Raw genomic sequence first — 19,358 nt, 5'->3', positions numbered from 1 at the left:
GTCGACACGATTGAGATACACAGAAAGATTTAATATTTCTGGTGGCGTTGTAATCACAGTAGAAATATCCCCATGTATTCACCTGTATTTAATTCACTAATGGTTAAAGCATTGATGTGCCAGTGTGTTTATTCCATCGCTTCACTAACATCACATCAGTTTATCCTCGTCGTTGCAACACAGGAGGGGAAAAAGCGTCGTAAAATAACCGAAACAAGAGAAAAGAAAGTAGATTTGATGTCACCAAAGCCTCCAGTGGACAACGGATCATATATCTTTGGACTTTTCTGGATCAGCGTGGTGCCATTGTTGTAAGCGTGCTGCGTAATTTTCCCCTAACACAATGATGTCCTAGGTCAAGTGAATCATGGATATTACAACCGATTATCTTCAAAATCCGGTTTTCGAGGCGGTCGCGTGCTTATGTCACGTGATCCGAGTGCACAACCAGTCGAGGTGTCTGTTGGTTTAATACATGTAGCATCAGTTGAGATCAATGCCACGCGTGGATAGTGTCAAGGGCTGCAACTTCTTGCGCCAGGTGTGCAGGTATGTAGAACCAAGGGAAGTATTTATTGCGCTTTCGCTAGATCTGCTTAATGCAAATTGTCTTGCTCAAAATGTATTTGCTTTAATCTCCTTTTGTTTTTCTCTGACCTTTCTGTTCTGCTAATCTTTACGTTTGTCTTCGTGTCTCGCGACTTCTCACTTCTGTCTCAATTCTGTTTAGCTCGTTCATCTCTTCATTATATTTTGTCTATTCTATGCCCTGCTTCTGCGCATTCCTCGCACTTCTCTTATTCTTTATCTCTCCCGTTTATCTTCTCCATTCCCCTTTTCTCATTTGTACCTCTCTGTCTTCCTTACCTTCTCTCTCTCTCTCCTCTCTCTCTCTCTCTCTCTCTCTCTTTCTTGTCCGTCTCAACTCCATCTTCTTATGCATTTCCCTCTCACTTTTCTTTTCCTTATCTCTCTACGTATATCTTCTCCATTATCCTTTTCTCATATCTACATCTCTGTCTCCTTTACATCCTCTGTTCTCCTCATTATTTATTATCTCTCTCTCTCTCTATCCTTCTTTTGTGTCTCTACTGCATCTCCTTCTGCATATACCTGGCACTTCTCTTCTCCTTATCTCTTCACGTTTATTTTCTCCTCTCCTCTTTTCTCATTTCTACCTCTGTATCTTCTCCTCACTATTTATTCTCGCTCTCTCTTTCCTTCTTGTCCGTCTCTACTCCATCTCCTTCTGCATATCATTGGCACTTGTCTTTTTATCTCCACGTTTTTCGCCTCTCTCCTTTCTGATTTCTTCCTGTCTTCCTTACCTCCTCCCTTCTCTTCATTATTTATTCTCTCTTCCTTTTGTGCCTGTACTACACTTCTCTTTGTCTTTTCCTGACTCTTATCTCTTTATATCTCTTTACGTTTATCTTCATCTCTCCCCTTTTATCGTTCCAAACTTTGTCGATCTAGTTTATCTGTTCTCTTCACTGTTTATTCTATCTCTATCTTTTTTCTATAATATTTCTTTCTCTCTTGTTTTCATTCTTCTTGCCATACAATATCTCTCCTTTCTATTCTAGTCAGTAATATCTCCCTATTTTCTATCTCTTCCCTTCTCGTTGATATTATCCTGTCCCCCTTTATTCATTTCAACCTTCCTGAATCTAGTTTATATAGCCTGTATTCGTGTGCTACAGAAAACTGTATTTGTATTTTGTTGTTTATCTCTCTCTCTCTCCATTTCTTGTGTGTGTCTACAACATTTCAAAATGTAGCAAAAAAACTTTAGTCTGTGATTAATGGACTGGACCTACAGTTTATAGTTGGGTTCGAACCACTGTGCCTTGTGCCTCCACTGGGTATCGAACCCGAGACCTCTTATAAGTAAAGAGTATCGAAATATAAATGTCAAAATTAACAACGTATTTTTGGGATTTTACAAAAAAATATGACAAAATGGCAAATTATTCCTACATATTTAGCGTCGCTTTTCTGCCATATTTAGCTAATCGCAACGATGAGGATGAAATTGATGAAGGGCTCGAAATCGAGAACACGAGCACAGCCACTCCCCAGAAATAACTTTCTAATCTTGCAAATGTGAAGTTTATGTTATTATAAAGAATCATAAACGTATGGAGACATAAAATAAGTAACGGTACGTTAAAATAAATACGTGGGTCAGATTTACCCCCAGGCTCATATTTACAGATTTTGGTGCACCTGCTTAATGCTTAAATGTAAGCCCATTTCTGATTAGCCTATCTGAAAATAAAGTTGATTTGATAAACTAAACGCCTTTCAATTGTTTACACTTATAACCTAAGGCGTCTCGTGAGCCTGTTACGTACGAAACAAAGTGGTCCAAGTCCAAGGTCGTCCAGCACGTTCCTTTTTACATAACCGGGAAGTTCATAATCTCCTCCTGCACCCTTTCCGTGTAGCCAAAACAGGTTTTTGCCAAGCAGTGGAGAAAGAATCGACAACAGGTGGTACGCCCAATTTAACCTTTATCGTCTGGCCGAACCAAAAACAACTTCCTCGCATGGCAGTGACGCGTGCGCGATCTTCACACTTGGAACGATGAAAGAATTGGTCTCGTGTCAGGAAACTAAGAAAAGCGAAACAGAGAGAAATGCTTACGTAAACTTTGAGGTCAATCGAAACTCTAAACCAAGGTTAGTGAAGCTTCATCGCGCTGCCAGTTCAACCGAAATCGGCGAGCTGTGAGGACGACAAGTTCAAGCTTCTTGGTTCGACTTCTGTTTCTTCAACCTGGAAGGTACGAGTCAGTGTTATAACAGGTAAAGATTTCATCGGGAGAAATGGATCTAGTGTAGGCACGTATCGCGAGCCGGGAGTGTTAATGTATGGTTCGAGTGTATTAACCTTTCATTGTTATTCTTTGGTCGCCTCGGCGAATGATCCACTCGCTATCGGAAGATCCGTTTCGAGTTCCGGGACATAAAGTTCCTTTGTGAGTGCTGCTTCGTTTCATCTCGTCGTCTCTCATCTTCATCGCCTCGATCAACCTCTAGAAGCAGAAAAGTGACCTAAAATTCAAACACAAGTGTGCCGATTTTGATTTTTGTTATTTTACGTCGTTCTTTCTATCACTTGGGTTAATCGCGATGATGAAGATGATTGATGATACACAGCCGGGAAAAGTTTGTTTGGATTAACCAAAAAATAGTTCTGTTAACCAAATATTTCGTCGTTGGAATAGCCAAAATCTCGATTTTTTATATATATGTATTTGTATGTGTATGTCCATGCACTGAAGCCTCCTTGTCGACTTCTGTGGTGGAGTGGTTAGCCTAGAGCGCTACAAAGCCATAGGTTCGAATCCAGTCCTGGCGTTCTTTGTGAATGTCCCTTCACCAAATTCATTATATCGTCACTCATTCTCATCTTCGCAATTATCTAAAAATGGCACAAAAGCGAAGTAAAATAAACCAAATCAATCGATCAATAGAAAAACACTGAACCCTTTGTCTTTCATTGTTTTTTATAGCAATCAGTAAAAAATTGTTGAATCCTATATAGTACAGGCCTAACTCAAAATCGCTATTTTTAGACACGACTTTTTTTTCCATCAATGATTTGTTTAAACAAGCGAAAGCAAATGCTTGTTCACGAGAACCAAATTCTTTTAGTGATCGTGCCCATTTATTTAGAATTACTAAATAATTTGTCCAATACGACCAAATTTAGTACACGCTACCATATTTTTTTTCTTCGTGGTTACCAAAAAGGGCCCAAGTTCCTTTTTTTATTGCGATTTCATCATGCTACGAATGCAATTTTTGCATGGTTCGATTTCAATCTGTCTGTTAACACATATACTGCAGAGTATTAGCGATTACTTAATCTTTTGTTCAATATATGCTATCGTGGTTAGGTTAGGCAGGTCAGGTTTGGTTCTCTTAGCATTAAAATAAAGTTCCTAAATGTATTCTACTAAGGTTCCGATTTACGCCTTCATTAATTCCCACTAGTCTACGATACTTACCATCCCTTGTCAACGGAGAATACCTTGTCCATTGGAAGCGGCCATGCTTGCATAAGGTAATTTTTAAGTTGTTTTTTCAATATAAATAACTTTCTTTTCGAATCCAAACGGTGCTCATTATTTTAAGGAAGGTTCACATTTCGTGTGACAATGATTTCCAAAATTCTACGATAATTACTCTTTCCGCTAGGAGAATTTGAAAAAAATCGTAAAACAATCGGAACCGTTACATCAAAAAGCCTTACCAAACGTGTATTAGTAATTCAAACAAGTCAGCTTTTTTTCTGTTCAGCACAAAGATAATAGCACATCATGCCTGACCAAGCTTCGAACATGGAACTTCTTACCTCGTTACATGAACAGTGTACCACGAAAGCTGATGGGAGAAGTATACCATCTGAAAACTTAGTCGTCAATAATATTAGTACCAGTGATTGTTGTCTTACATCATAACGTAGCAATTTAGCACAGGGGCACATCAAAAGAGGGTTCGAATCCCGGTCTGGGCATGGGTGTCCTTTGTGAGAGTTCCTTCATAAATTTCGTGATATCATTACTCGTCATCATCGGTATTAGCCAAAGTGACAGGGGAGCAAAGTACAAGAATAAACAAAATCAATCAATCGATCGAAATTGAGTTATAAAGGTCAACGTCCTTTTATTGTTCGACTTACTTTGGCTGAAGCGGCTGCAACGGTTAATTAATGTTAACATTAAAAGAAATGTTTTGGGTTGTTGAGACTAAAGAACTTGATATTAGTTGATTCATACCGGGTGGTTCAAAAGTCCCGGAACGGTCACATGTAGTGAGAAATACACATCGAATCGGAAAACGAAAAAATACGTGTTTAATGAGTGAAAGAAAGCTATTCAATGATATCACACTTGATTCTGTGAAATTTTAAATGGTAACCCCATTTTGTACTGTAGAATCGGAAAGAGGACTTCATTCCGAGTCCAACGAGCTATCAACCACTCTCCTAGCTCCATTAGGAACGGAGATATGGCGATTTTTAATTTTCGCCCAAAAAAAAAAAAATCATAAAAACACCAAAAATTGACCACCTTCCATATACTCTATTGAAAGGTCTTGACGTACAGATTCCGAATCTGCTATCGCTTTCACTCTAGCTCAATTAGGGGCAGAGCGTCCCTTTGATTTTTTTGGAGGGGTTTTATGAAAATTTCACTTTTTTCCTTTATTTTTTGTGAAAATTTAAAATCGCCATATCTCCGTTCCTAATTGAGCTAGGAGGATGGATGATAGCTCGTTTGGACTAGGAATGAAGTCCTCTTTCGGATTCTACAATACAAAATGGGGGTTTCCATTTAAAATATCCCCCCGCCCCACCACCCGGTATGAAAATCTGAACAGAACAAATTTTGAAATCTCTTGTAAAATGGGTGGGTGATAAATAACAATTTTCGTGATATTTCAAAACAGTATTAATATTCACTGTCGTCCTCCGTTGCCGTGCGGTCTAAGGCGCTGTGCTTTGGTCCCAGACGGCATGGGTTCGAGTCCGCCTGGGTTCAGTCACTGGGGTTTCGGCCTGTGTATAGGACCGGTGGCAACCCATCGTCGTGAGGAAATTGGGAAGCTACTAGTGAGTAGCGTAACCCGGTCTCTGATATCTCCTATAACGGCTGGGGGTTCGACGTGCTGACCCCACGTCGCCCCATTACCAGTTGAAGATCTCCACACCTCTAGGTAGGATTGTGGGAGGGAGACTGGCAATCGGGAGATAGGGCAAGGCTCTTCCAGGACTAGACTCACGGGGTATGTTATTAATATTCACTGCTTCTGATTGAAGCTCAAAATATAGATACTCAAGAAAGTTTTCTTTATTGTTTTTACAGCTCATAAAATTTTAGAACAGCTTCTTGGTCCCCTGTTGTGTTGCGCTTCCCCAGTCGGTGGGGCTTCTGACAGTCACGCTGGAGACGTGCGTTAGATTTCCACGATGTCTCATTCTCTTGTAAAAACCCCTGGGTATAATTGTGGTCACTCTGTGTTTATACTTTTTTTGGTAGGTTAGGCTTGTTATGTAGTTCGTCAGGAATTTCCTACCTTTTGTTTGTGCCATCGCACATCGAAGAGCGAGGCTTGTGATTCATGTTGGTGTGAAAAGGGAAACCCGTTGCTTCCGTGCTAGATAGAACGGAGGTTCGCATGTTCTGTTTTGTAGTTGGTATCCCGACCATCAAATCGGTGCCAGTTGCCTTCGAAACTTTGCGTCGCAGTAGTGTTTCCACATGACGTAAAATTTCCTCTCGCGCGGGGAAAATTTTAGTCAAAGAGGAAAGGGAAATGTTACCGAAAAATATCAAAATTGTAAGGAAATTTGAAGATATGTGTCGCCCCAGTCGTTTTGGGTAAACCCATTTAGACTGAAACATCTGCACAAATCGGACTGTAATGAAAAGTTTTAATTTGCCTTCAGAACAACCAATTCTTTAACCAGTGTGAGCTTTTTGCTTTGGGTGAATGCCCACTTAGTGGCGTATTCGTGATTTTATTTCGGGCAGTGGCGACCATTAGGAGGACAGTTTCACCCCAACTTTTTATTCCCGCGATATGGCCGTCCTCTTAATACTAAAATAAGTTGTGTTTTATACAGCGTATATTGATACACTTGTATGTTGAATTGTATCATCTGCAAATGTGTTCTATAAAGAAACAAACTATCGTAGTACTAATTCAGGTGAATGTACATTTGTATATGTTACTAGTTAGTAAACTAAACAATTGCCTGGCAGTTCTAAGTACCTTAAAACGTGGTTCTTACCTAGGACTTTAAATCTTAGAATAACATTTACACGTAATTTAAGAACACGTAGTATATTTACATTCTAAGAGATCCTAAACTCATACACAGATGGCTCCAAATGGCGCAGTTTTAGGTTTTAGCGTCGTCGCCTTGTAATCAAGGGGTCCCGGATGCGATATCCGGTGGAGGCACATAGTAGTTCGGATCCCACTTTAAGCTGTAGGTCCAGTCCCAATTAGCCTTACTGTGTATAAAGTGGACTTAAAACACCAAATCAATCAATCAATCATACACGGACAAAACCTGATCATTTTCTATTCCCCATTCAACTGAATGACGGTGTGCGGCGAGAAATGCCCTACTTCCACGAAAAAAGTTAAAGAAATCAACTCTATTTGCCATGACGACAGGTTTAACAATGGACGGAGCAACTGCGCTGAGGTTTTTTTTCTTTTACTCTGATTCAAAATAGAATGCAGTTGTATTAAAGGTTAAATAACTGCTTCCCCGAATAATTTTTCAATGGTGTTTCTTCCGTAGCTATGAAATGGTATACTATATGCTTTATAGTCGTTCTCCGTGGCAGTGCGGTCCGAGGCGCTGTGCTTTGGACTCGGACAGCGGGACGGTATGGGTTCGAGTCCACTTTGGTTTTCGGCCTGTGTATAGGACCGGTGTGAGGAAATTGGGGAGCTACGAGTGAGTGGCGGTCACGGATATCTCCTATAACGGCTGGGGGTTCGACGTGCTGACCCCACGTCACCCCATTACCGGTTGAGGATCTCCACACCTCTAGGTAGGATTGTGGGAGGGAGATTGGCAGTCGGGAGATTGCCAAGCCCCTTCTAGGGCTGTCGAGCCACGGGTTATTATTATTTTAATTCCATTTCCTTTTGGCGTGGATGGAAACATCACTGCAGGGATTAAAATATATGTCTTCTGCTGGGATAAAAGTTTATAAGTCCACTTTATGCACAGATAGGCTAATCGGCACTTGGCCTACAGTTTAAAGTAGGATCCGAACCATTATGTGCCTTCACAGGGTACTTAACCCGAGACCCCTTGATTATTATGCGATGGCGTTACAACTCGAGTAGTCAGAATTGTTTTACTTATAAAGATTTTGTAATAACAGTTAACATTAGGTTAAAATTATCTCCGTTATCATATTGGTTTATATATCTTCGCAAAGTGCACAACTCGATATAAATAATCTTATGTTCGTAAATCGCTCTTTATTTTCATTCGCGCATTCATTCAATCAATTCTAATATTTTTGTAAAGTGAAGTTTTCTAAGGGGCCAATGAAATTATTAGTAGTAATAATAAAGATGAAATTTTGTGATCGTGATTTCAATTTTTCTGAGATGAGGGAAAATTTTGTGTGAAAAGGGAAGTTTGTACTTAGGGGAGGGAATTTGTGCTGATTGTGGCAACACTGCGTTGTAATACTGTGTCAGTTGAATAGCCTTGTTGAATCTTGTGAGAAAGTTCTCCCGGCGCAGCCTTGTTTGTGGGTGTAAGGATGATCAGCGAGTTCATCATTCAAGGTCGTGACAGACTAACAATCAGTCGAAGCATTGTTGTCGATATAATTATCGTCTCTTACTCGCAATTGTACCCAGTATTCGAATTGAAGGGGTAGTTAGGAAATTTTCTCCGCTATAATTTCTTACGTAATCATGGAGGGAAAATCCCTCTACGATATTTTCTATCGTTTCTATTACTGAAGAATTCGATAATTTGTGTTTTACTTTTATACTAAATTTTTATTTGTTTATTTATTTATTTAACAGAAGATTCCAAATACAACGTTAGCCATTTTACATTGGAACGTAGTAACAACAGAAAATAACATTGCATTACATTGACGGTTAGTAAAGAAATTTCGTAAAATTTCATGCAATATTTGCTCGCACACGAATGCTTCGGTAAGAGTAGCATCCAATTTTATACTTCAGAGTATTTGGTTCCCTGTTAAATTAATATTCTTCTTGGCTAGCAGTACATATAATATGAAAATATTTTATTGTCAAATCACAGTAGGTACATTGTGGTCCAGTCGAGCACCCAACACACTAGGCCACCGAGGCAGCTGTTAGGTATAAAAATCATGTTTGTGAGATCATCACGAATCAGTACTTCTTCCAAATAAAAACTAATTTTAATAGTATTATTACAACAGTAAACTGCACAAATCTTGACAAATTCGGTGGAACATCTCTCCTTTTGTACGGTAGAGATGCCCCAACAGCGATTACCTACCCAACGCTAATAAAGATGGCCGACATTGCACAACGAGTACCAAAGAAACAACCACAAATGTGTTCTAATTAATGGGACAAGAATATAGACTCAAACATGAGTTTACGCCTGGCTCTTATAATAAGTGAAATAGCTCATTATCCCCTTAAATGGCCTAACTCGTATAAAAATTTATTGAACCGGTCGAAACTTGCACTGTGGTTTCCTTTGCCTCAGACTGACGTAATGCACTTCACGATACAACGGTCTAATGGCTACCGTGGAAACTGCAGCAAGTAGTGCATCTTTTCCGGCGGGGCAGCTCACACGAAATTACCTTATGTCTCTTTGCGGGGGGGAGGTAATTTGCTTAATTAACAAAACAAGTTTGTATGTTTGAATTGTTGTTTTAAGTCCAATTTTTGCACAGAAAGACTAATTGAGACTGGATCTACAGTTTAAAGTGGGATCCTGTGCTATGTGACTCCACTAGGTACAAAACAAAACAAGTTTGTAATCTTTTGGTAATTATAGAGAAGAAAATTATATTCTTCAATAAGTTTGGTAATTTTCACCATTTTGGTAACTCTAAACAAAGTGCGTGGTTACTAAAGATGTCAGTTCTCGTGAAAGCATTTGATGTTGGTAAACAATTACTAACAAAATAATTTGATTCTGCTGAACAATTACTAAAAAGGATTTGGTGAACAGTTACTAGATAAGAATTTGTTCCTGTGAACAATTAGTAAAACAGAATTTGGTTTTGGTGAACAATTAGTAAAACAGAATTTGGTTTTGGTGAACAATTAGTAAAACAGAATTTGGTTTTGGTGAACAATTAGTAAAACAGAATTTGGTTTTGGTGAACAATTAGTAAAACAGAATTTGGTTTTGGTGAACAATTAGTAAAACAGAATTTGGTTTTGGTGAACAATTAGTAAAACAGAATTTGGTTTTGGTGAACAATTAGTAAAACAGAATTTGGTTTTGGTGAACAATTGGTAAAACAGAATTTGGTTTTGGTGAACAATTAGTAAAACAGAATTTGGTTTTGGTGAATAATTAGTAAAAAATAATTTGGTTTTGGTGAACAATTAGTAAAAAATAATTTGGTTCTGGTGAACAATTAGTAAAAAATAATTTGGTTCTGGTGAACAATTAGTAAAAAATAATTTGTTTCTGGTGAACAATTAGTAAGAAAAAATTTGGTTCTGGTGAACAATTAGTAAGAAAAAATTAGGTTCTGCTGAACAATTAGTAAAAAAAATTGGTTCTGATAAAAAAGAAAAGTAAAACAAAATTGGTGCTGGTGAACAATTAGTAAAACAAAATTGGTTCTAGTGAACAATTACTAAAAGAATTTGGTTCTGCTGAATAATTACTAAAAATAATTTGCTCCTGGTGAACAATTACTAAAAAGGAATTTGGTTCTGGTGAACGGTTACTATATAAGTAATTTGGTTCTGGTTAACAGTTACTATATAAATAATTTGTTTCTGGTGAACAATTGCTAAAAAGATAATTTGATTCCTATGAAAAATTGTTAAAAAGGTAATTTGTTTCTGGTGAACAATTGCTAAATGCGATTTGATTCTGTAGAACAATTACTAAAAGGATTTCGTACTGGTGCGCATAATTTGTTTGTAGTATTTAAGAAAATGTTTGGTAGCAGTGATTATTCTTGGTTATTCCTAATAAACTTTTTTCCTTGTTAGTTTCCAGACCTTCGCTTGTAACATTATGCTCCAATAGTAAGAGCAGAAAGCTGTGCGTGTTCATGCGTCTTTGTCATTACGCACTACTTTGGCTTTTAGACAATTCCTTAGCAATCACCAGTTCCTTTACTCCGAGGCTATCATTAGAGAAACGCATTATACTTCATTGAACTGGTGAAACCTGCGCATTCTGTTTTTTAAATTGAATTTAATTGTTTCTTCAGGGCGGATTTCTAACCACTATTTATCACGCTTCTGAATTGTGACCTCACTCAATTCGTAGAATTCTGTCGTTCGTGTAGACACGAAGAAGCGATTTGATATTTTCCGCATGTTTTTTTTTTGTTGTTGTTGTTGTTTAAATTTATGAGACGCAGAAGTGGTACGTGTTTCTTACTTTCAAGGACCCTAGTAAAGAGTGTTAATATTCTTAGATGCTACAGATAATTGCATTACCTGAGAGTTTTCCTGCATTCTTCTTCGATACTTCGAGTTCCCTGTCCAGACCAGAGGTGGTCACCCTCCGGAGGGCGACCCCATGAGGGTAGACCTCACCCTCCGAAGACTTGAGGGTGAAGTCAATCCGTGAGGGCGAGGTCAATCCGTGAGGGCGAGGTCAATCCGTGAGGGTGAGGTCAATCCGTGAGGGCGAGGTCAATCCGTGAGAGTGAGGTCAAGCCGTGAGGCTGAGGGCGAGGGAGGTTGAACGTAACTGACCACCTCTGGTCCAACCAACATTAGACAAACGACCTGAAAAGTTGTCACTGTTTTGTTTGAGGCAGGTCGGTAGGCGGGCAGGGGTCGAATTCACTGATCCCCCTCTGGCGCCGCAGTTGTTTCCCATTTTCCAAATTTCCTTCCATTGCACGATACAATTGTCAAAATGCCAAGCGTACAGTGCTGATTTTTTATTATTATTATTTATTCAAGTAGTAATAGCCAGTGTTGTGGTCCCAAAATGTTCACCGAATATACGCTCAGTTTTCGTGAAACATAAGTGTTTGCATTTAATACATGGATGAAATCAATCAACCTCCTCAAAAAAATGTAATTCATGTTAGAAATAATTGGCATAAGAGCGCATGCTACAATAGAGAAGACATTTTTAATATTTAAAAATATATATGAAACACGTATTTTAAAGATTGTATTTAAACACAAAGGTACAGCTTGTTATTGTTTTATTTTCTTGTCGATATTGTTTTTGTGAATTATCAGTTATTATACTGCTGATAACTTTAAAACTAATTACAGTAAAAATGAAGAACTTGGAAAAACACTTTTATTATAGAGCGAAAAATGAACATAAGAGGCAATAATTATGATAATTCTCTTTATTTGTGTTTCATCTCTGCATGTTTAAAGCTAAAGTACAACTGACCTCAATTATCACGTTTAGCAATAGTTAGCATTTATTGTTGCGGGAAAGAAAAACGAAAACATAGTTGAAATCTAGCAAAAGTAATAAGATAACTCGTATCGCAACAGCCCGTGAGGGAGAGGGCCTACCTACCCACTGCCGGCCTCATTCCCATCTGCCGAGGTGGGAGATCATCCAAGCAGTTACGGAGTGACGTGTGGTCAGCACGACGAACCCCCAGTCGTTATTGTAGGTTTTCTATGACCAGGTTACACTACTGAGCTCCTCAATTTCCTCACGATGGTGGGCGGCCACCGCTCCCATACACAGGCCGAAATCTCAGGAGAAAAGTTGTTACGCTTCCCCCAGGAGACTCGAACCTGAGAGCGTCCCGTAGCCGGTCCCCAAAGCACCCACGCTTCTTGCTGGCGAGTCCTTCATCATTTTGTTATTCAAAAGTCCCGACACGACAGGACAGCTCTATTATTAGTGCAGATAACGAAAAGTTGCCAATGGTACGAGTCTCAATGAGAAGGGAAGACACCGTGTTGCTACATGCTTCGTTCTTAAAGGAGGCATTTACCTTATCACTAAACCTCGAATTTTAGGTTTTTAACCTATTTTTTCTTTGTAGATAAAATAAAAATAAGTTACATCAGCATTTCATTAAAAAACTCAACCTAAAATAACCTATTTTGCTTGTTAGAACCTATTGTAGGCTTATGTGCCTAAATCAAACCTTTTTTGAAGGTATTTATACATTTTTAAAGGTTTTACAGTATTTTTTTATATCGCACAAAGATATTTGCTCTGTTTGGTGACGAAAAACTTCAATGACTAACGTGTTTGAAACACTTTCTGTCGACATCCCTCGAACCAAGTCCATATTGTTTTCTTCAAATCTCTAAGACAAAACGTAAAGTTTTCTCTTCCGTTACAGCTGTTGCACAGCATTAATTCTATATTTCAAACTAGATGGCAGTGTCTTACATTTTATTTAAAATGCGAAATATCTCCTGCAATTTTTTTTTTAAATACATAATTGTGAACTGTTATGATGAGTACTTACAGGTCTTATTATAGACATGCTTTTTTATTGAAATATAGTGAAAATATTATTTTGAGCCAAGTTTATACTTACTTCTCTACAAACCTGCAGAAATTGACGTAAGAGAATTATAGTCCAGAAGAGGCTATGTAAAACTCTGAAGTATGTTTGTAAAGGTGAGAAGTGCTGCTTACTTGCATGGTCTGCTAACGCACTAAGTAAATGCGCAGAATATGCAGAACACAACTGGACAATAAATAAATATATGAATTCTCTCTTATTAAATCCGAAACAAGTGGTCTCGTCCTACGAGAAGAGAGAATCTGCTGATGAATGAAACTGGATTTTCTAATTTCAATGCAGCAGCACTTTCTTCCCTTGCAGTAAGGTGTTTAGAATACAAAATACAAAGCATCCACCGAGATCCAACCAGGGAATCCTTGAATTCAAGGCGACAACCTTAACTGCCAGGCTGTCGGAGTAGGCTCAACATATTGGTCCGAATTATATTTTGCTGAAACAGAAGCGAATTATAAGTAGACAGTAATTTTTGTAATTCCTTGTACATAGCTACCTTTCCTTTTATATACTTGCGTATGTGAATGTGAGAACCCACAGAAATGATGTAATCCTTTATCATTTTCCCTCGACTTTCAAACTCTCTAATTTCCAGTTGTAATGTCTGCAAATAATAAAACTAATAAAGCTTTATCAGTAAGGTGATCACCAGTTTTAATACAGTGCGTTCGTTTTGGCTCTGGGCCGAGATAGCGCGTGGCATGGCGCAGATGCCGGAATTTTGGTCCCGCAACGTCTCGCTTATTTACGCTCATATCTTTAGCATGTAGACAATTATATTGCACAACGAGTATTAACCTGTGTTATAAAGAGTTGTTCACGCTCTGTCTCGGCCCAGAGACAAAACGAAGGCCCTGTACAATTGAGAGGAGTTGAGCAGACAGACATACTAGTCCGATTCGTTTACAGTATCCTTTGTTGATTGATTTGCTTTATTTCACTTCGCTTCTTGTGCCACTTTTGGTTAATTTGCGAAGATGGGGATGAGTGATGACATGATGAAATTGATGAATAGAAACTCTCAAACATCCATGCCCAGGTCACGATTCCAACCCGGGGCACCCTGGCGTCGTAGCGCGATGTGCTAACCACTCCGCCACGGGGGGCTGCACAGTATCCTATCCTTTGTAGCCTACTTCCTATGTTACTTTGTTTTTCAAGTACCTACTGTATATGTCTACATGTTTCAATTTTTAACTTTCAAGTTCCGAATATTATTATTATCTTGCAATAAAGTAAGTTACTCCGCGCACGAGTCGAGTGTCCGTTTAAGCCACTGTCAGTAAAGCGCAGAGAATTAGAGGTTTCAATAGTAAAAGTCGACGTTGTCTGCAAGTGTGCATGATAGAGGTCGCATTTACAGGGGTTTCTTGGAACACGTAACAAATGCATCAAGGTAATCTAGTTAGAAAAATGAAGTATAAGAACATAATGGAATAAATTTAGACTTGTAAGCCCTTAGGGAATAGTTGGGTAAATAAACGAGAACGATCTACTGCGCGACACTTTGGTTGTAGTTGACAATTTACAATTATCGTGGCATAATCTATTTACCTTTCTCATAGAGGAGTGACGTCAGAGAAAACATTCTATCAATAGTTTGACCAGTTGAGATAAAGAATGTGTTCAGTGTACAAATAATAACATTTGGAAAACTTTACCCATATTGCTTCATATTACTCTTAATAATTCCATGGCAACAATAAGTAACACATACACACCTATTGTCGAAACAAAGCAATAATTAAGTGTCTGGTTTAATTGCTAAAGAAATTTATCTAAACAATGTACATCAAAGTTGCCTTCATGGTAGTGATTATTATATTAATTGGATTGCAATTAAGCCATAGAATATTTGTGTTTAAGCAGCATTAAAGCAAATACCTTCATATCCTGCACAATGCCGTGGGTTTGATTTCAAGGATGTTTGCTACATGGAGAAATGATTGAAAACATCTACAAATATAAATGATAAGAACATTCTAACACTACAAAGGCTCAAATTTAATCACGTTACATTCACTATTTTTTGTACTGCGTGAAGGAAATCATGACATTCAACGAGGGACAGGGAATAATGCATCGAGTGTGGAAATTGTAGTTTGGTGTCATCCTGTTTTCCCATTGGGTGAATTAGGGACTATGGGAAGGTGATCTGTTACATTGACATATAGCAAAGTTGACAAGATTTCTCCTTAATATAAAAGTTCAAAAAAATTAAAAAGGGTTTATCAGCTTTTCATTTACAATACAACTCTTCTATTGTTTTAGGGTTTAGAAATGGGAAGTTTGAATATTTTCTGTTTTAAAAGCAATAAATAAATATATAATACTGTTTCTGTTAATGCAAAAATTGTACAATATTCTGCCCGGCGTAGCCTTTAAATCAGAGGTCCCAGGGTCTATACCCTGGTGAAGTCACATAGCACAGCGGTTCGGATCCAACTTGAAACTGTAGGTCCAGTCCCCATTAGCCTATCTGAGCATAAAGTGTACTTAAAAGTAACTTCAACTACAAAATCGTGATTGTTAATTTTATTTATTTTTTTATTTGGATATGAGATATTGTATTATCAGCTGTTGTAGGTCTATTAAGAGTTTTTTTAGTGCCTTTCCGCTTGCTTTCAGTGGCAAATTTCGTACATTTTCTCGAACAATTTGAGAGGTGTTTTTGCCTCCATATTTGAGCAGTTTCTTAGTGCCTAGTAATTAAAATTAATCCAAAATTAAACTTTGATTGTAAGCAATCTAAGATATCACTGAAGTGATTGCACACTCTGCATTATTTCATTTTTTCCTCGAAATTTCCTTTTCGGTGCTTCTCTGTCGTCCTTTCTTTTTTGCCCTGAATGACCCAGGAATAATATTTCAAGTCAGTCAAACAAATAAATTATTCCTTGATCACATGCAAAATAAAAAAAACAACATGGTTATATCTTTCACTTGCACAGATTGATTTTAATAAGTATTATTATGAAAAAGTGTTGAGAATATGTACAGTCACAGGCAATAGAAATGGGACAACTACATGAAATAAAGCTTGCCTGCAAGGCGTTGTGTGTGTGTGTTGCCTAACTCTACGGCGGTGGTGGAAGCTGTCATTAAAGGGAAGCGAATATTTCAGGATCTAGATGACCCATTTCTTTTGCCGGTGACTATACATTTAATTCTTCTCTTTTCTTATTTTCAGCGAGCGAGACTATACCATTTACAATTTCCATCTGTTTGAATTTTAAAAAAGAAGCTGCCTATTGTCCAATGTATTATTTGACGTTCATGTAAATATTTTAATATTAGCTATATAATTTTAATACAGCACCTCATTTCACTAGCCGTTAATCCCGTTGCTATGGTAATCAGAGACAAAAAAACACCATGTTGACGAAAGTAAAGGGTTCAGTTTCGTGAAATTTTCCATTTCTAGCCATGACTATAGTGAAATGCATCATCACGAGGACCTAGTTCTTTGCAATTCCTTTTCTTCAAATATCATCTTTTGTTACTGACCTTCTGCAAGCGAACAAAGAAACTTCTTTAAATTCTTTCTTGCCTTATATGGTCTATAATTGTAAGCTAATGCAGAGGAATAAAATGTAAATACATGCTTGACAAAGAAGAAAGAGAAGTAAGAGAGTGGGAAGGAAAATTCCTCTTTCTTTTTTACCAATGTTGCTTGACCGGTTACAAGGTCAACCAACACGAGACGTGCTTTGAAATGCTAAATTTTGCCGTGGCCCACGTCTAAATGCCTAATTGTTAAATGTTTTTTTCGACGTTAAAGTTTTTGTTCAAATATCCAAGGATGGTGGCAGTATATTTTCAAACAGGCTCTGTCTGCTTCGGTGGTCATTGTTGATCATGGTACCATCATCCTTTGCAGAAATTCACGACTACAAGTACTGCAAGAGAAGATAGGTAAATACATGTGGTGTAATTTTGAATTAATTGGTCACTCGACCATGTTGGACAAAAAAATACATACGATCAACATTTAATTTTTAAAGTTTGCTTTTAGTCCACTTCATGCTCAAATCTGAAGTGGACCTACTGTGGGATCCGAACCACTATGTGCCTCCACTGGGCATCGAACTCTGAACCCTTTGACGTGCGGAGTCTTAGGTTGTTACTCTCCAACGCCAGCTCTATAAGTGAACCACCATTACTGACTAAAAGGTGCCATCTGCAGGTACATAATGGAAACAACGGCAGAATGTTGTCGCTTTACAGAAAATGCAAGTTCCTTACATAAAAAGTGATTATTTCTTGTTCTGTCGCATTCTATGGTGAAGTTTTCAGTTTCCGCGAAAGAAAATACCTCGAAGAACTTCGACAATGCTACAGAAACTGATTCCAGTAAGTAGTTTCTCCTATGAATTTGAAGAAACCCGTTCGGGCGATATCGCATATTGACCAAATGGTCATTTTCAATATGGGATTTGTTTTGGATATTGTATTAATTACATAATTTGTTGATTTCAGGATGCGTTTCTTACATTGGACGGTGCTGTTTTCACTGGTTGTTGCAGAAGCTCGTGGACAGAGTCTGTGGTCGAGAATGCGGAAAGCCGTGGTTCGCAGCCGAAACTTCCCCCAAATGCTGACGGACGTGTATCTGGAGATCGTTGGTCGCACAGGGGAGTCCAAAAGGAATCCAGCCAATACGAGCGGCAGAAACGTAAGTCCAATTTTTAAGTGTCTTGCGATAGTAATTTCATAAAGCGAATTATTTCCAGTGTGAAATAATACATAAAGTGGACTTAAACAAACTTGGAAGAGAAGTTGGTATTTGAGTGAGTGCCACTTGCAACCTGGCGGTGAAGGTCGGTCGTGGGTACTTACCATCCCGCCCAGTCATTGAAGTCGCTCGGGAGACAGGTTGCGTGCGCGTGGGTGTGCGTGCCGCAGGGTGTTTAATTTCAAACACGCACCAGAATCAAGAAGAAACCTTAACCTCTCGACCATAAATAAGCAATAAGGACAAACGTCTTGGTAAATTCTGCTCAAATTACTGATCGCATTGACCTAAAACCTTTGCTGTGATGGCCACTGTAACCTTTGAGGAACATGAGCACAGATAGGTCGTACCTTTTTGCTGCAATTATAGCTTCCTTGCACCATTGTGAACGTGGTATCTAGAGCTGAGCCCACTTTGAACCGATACTCTTGCCGATTCCCACAGATACCGATACTTGAAAATCGCAACAATTAAAATTTGTTCAAAATATTGACCAATATTGGTGTGTAAATAATATTCGCCAATCATATGCATGGATTTGCCAATAAACTTTCTTTAGAATATTCAAGAATTAGGATTGAATATTAATATACAGGGTGATTCAGAATTCCTGTTACACACTTCTAGGGGTTGTAGAGGGGACTTAGTAGATCAAGTTTTGATAAGGAACCCATGTCCGGAAACGTACCGTTTTGGTTCTACACAGATGACAAGATCACATAATTTCACATCTCCATCAACATCTAATCGGGTAAAAATGGTATGTGATGGAGTGACATGATGCGGAAAACGCGCTGCATACAGACGTTGCGCAGCTCTACCATTACGTCCAGCTTCGCCGTAAATTAACAACGTGTCGGTGTTCTCGGCAAACGTGTATTCAACCATACTGTACTGTCTTCCACAACGACTGAATAGGAACTGACGTGAAGTTCGAAGCACACCGAATTGTAAACAGAGGACGTTGGAAGCAGCACACATCACATCAGGTGACTGAAGACGTAGCCCTCCGTCAATGTGGGTTGCCTACCGTGAAGCGGGAGATGTGAAACTATGTAACAGGAATTCTGAATCACCCTGTAGATGTTATGTAATCAATAAATACAGTTTTTCTTTCATAATTTGTGCAAAATAAAAATAAAGTGTGAATTTTGCATAATTTCTAAGATTATTATTAGATTCCACGAAAAAATCGCGCAGTATTTAGGCGCACACCGTGAAAGACAAATATGCTGCGAGAATATCGGCTGGTATCTGTAGATGAATTCCAACCGATAATTTCCGATATCGATACAACTGGTATCGACCGATACACCGGTATCGGCTCAGCTCTAGTCATAACCTTATAATGAAGCGGTCCTGGGTTCGATGCCCGGTGGAGAGAAATAT

The 19,358-nt window shown here is 38.4% G+C and overlaps 1 protein-coding gene across 1 annotated transcript in view; it reads left to right on the top strand.

The window, feature by feature from the left end:
* The first annotated feature begins 496 nt into the window (after window positions 1–496).
* Window positions 497–19,358, top strand: part of LOC145995270 (phospholipase B1, membrane-associated-like) — a 34,916-nt gene continuing 16,054 nt past the window's right edge. The window contains exons 1-2 of the mRNA XM_083131855.1: window positions 497–549; window positions 17,714–17,909. Coding sequence (XP_082987981.1) covers window positions 497–549; window positions 17,714–17,909 — 249 coding nt within the window. The remainder of the gene's footprint in view (window positions 550–17,713; window positions 17,910–19,358) is intronic.

This window comes from Lepisma saccharinum, chromosome 11 (genome assembly GCF_977018435.1).
Source record: "Lepisma saccharinum chromosome 11, izLepSacc3.1, whole genome shotgun sequence".
Taxonomy (NCBI): Eukaryota; Metazoa; Arthropoda; class Insecta; order Zygentoma; family Lepismatidae; genus Lepisma; species Lepisma saccharinum.
The sequence above is the reverse complement of the archived record's forward strand: the minus strand, read 5'-3'. Positions and strand labels throughout refer to the sequence as shown.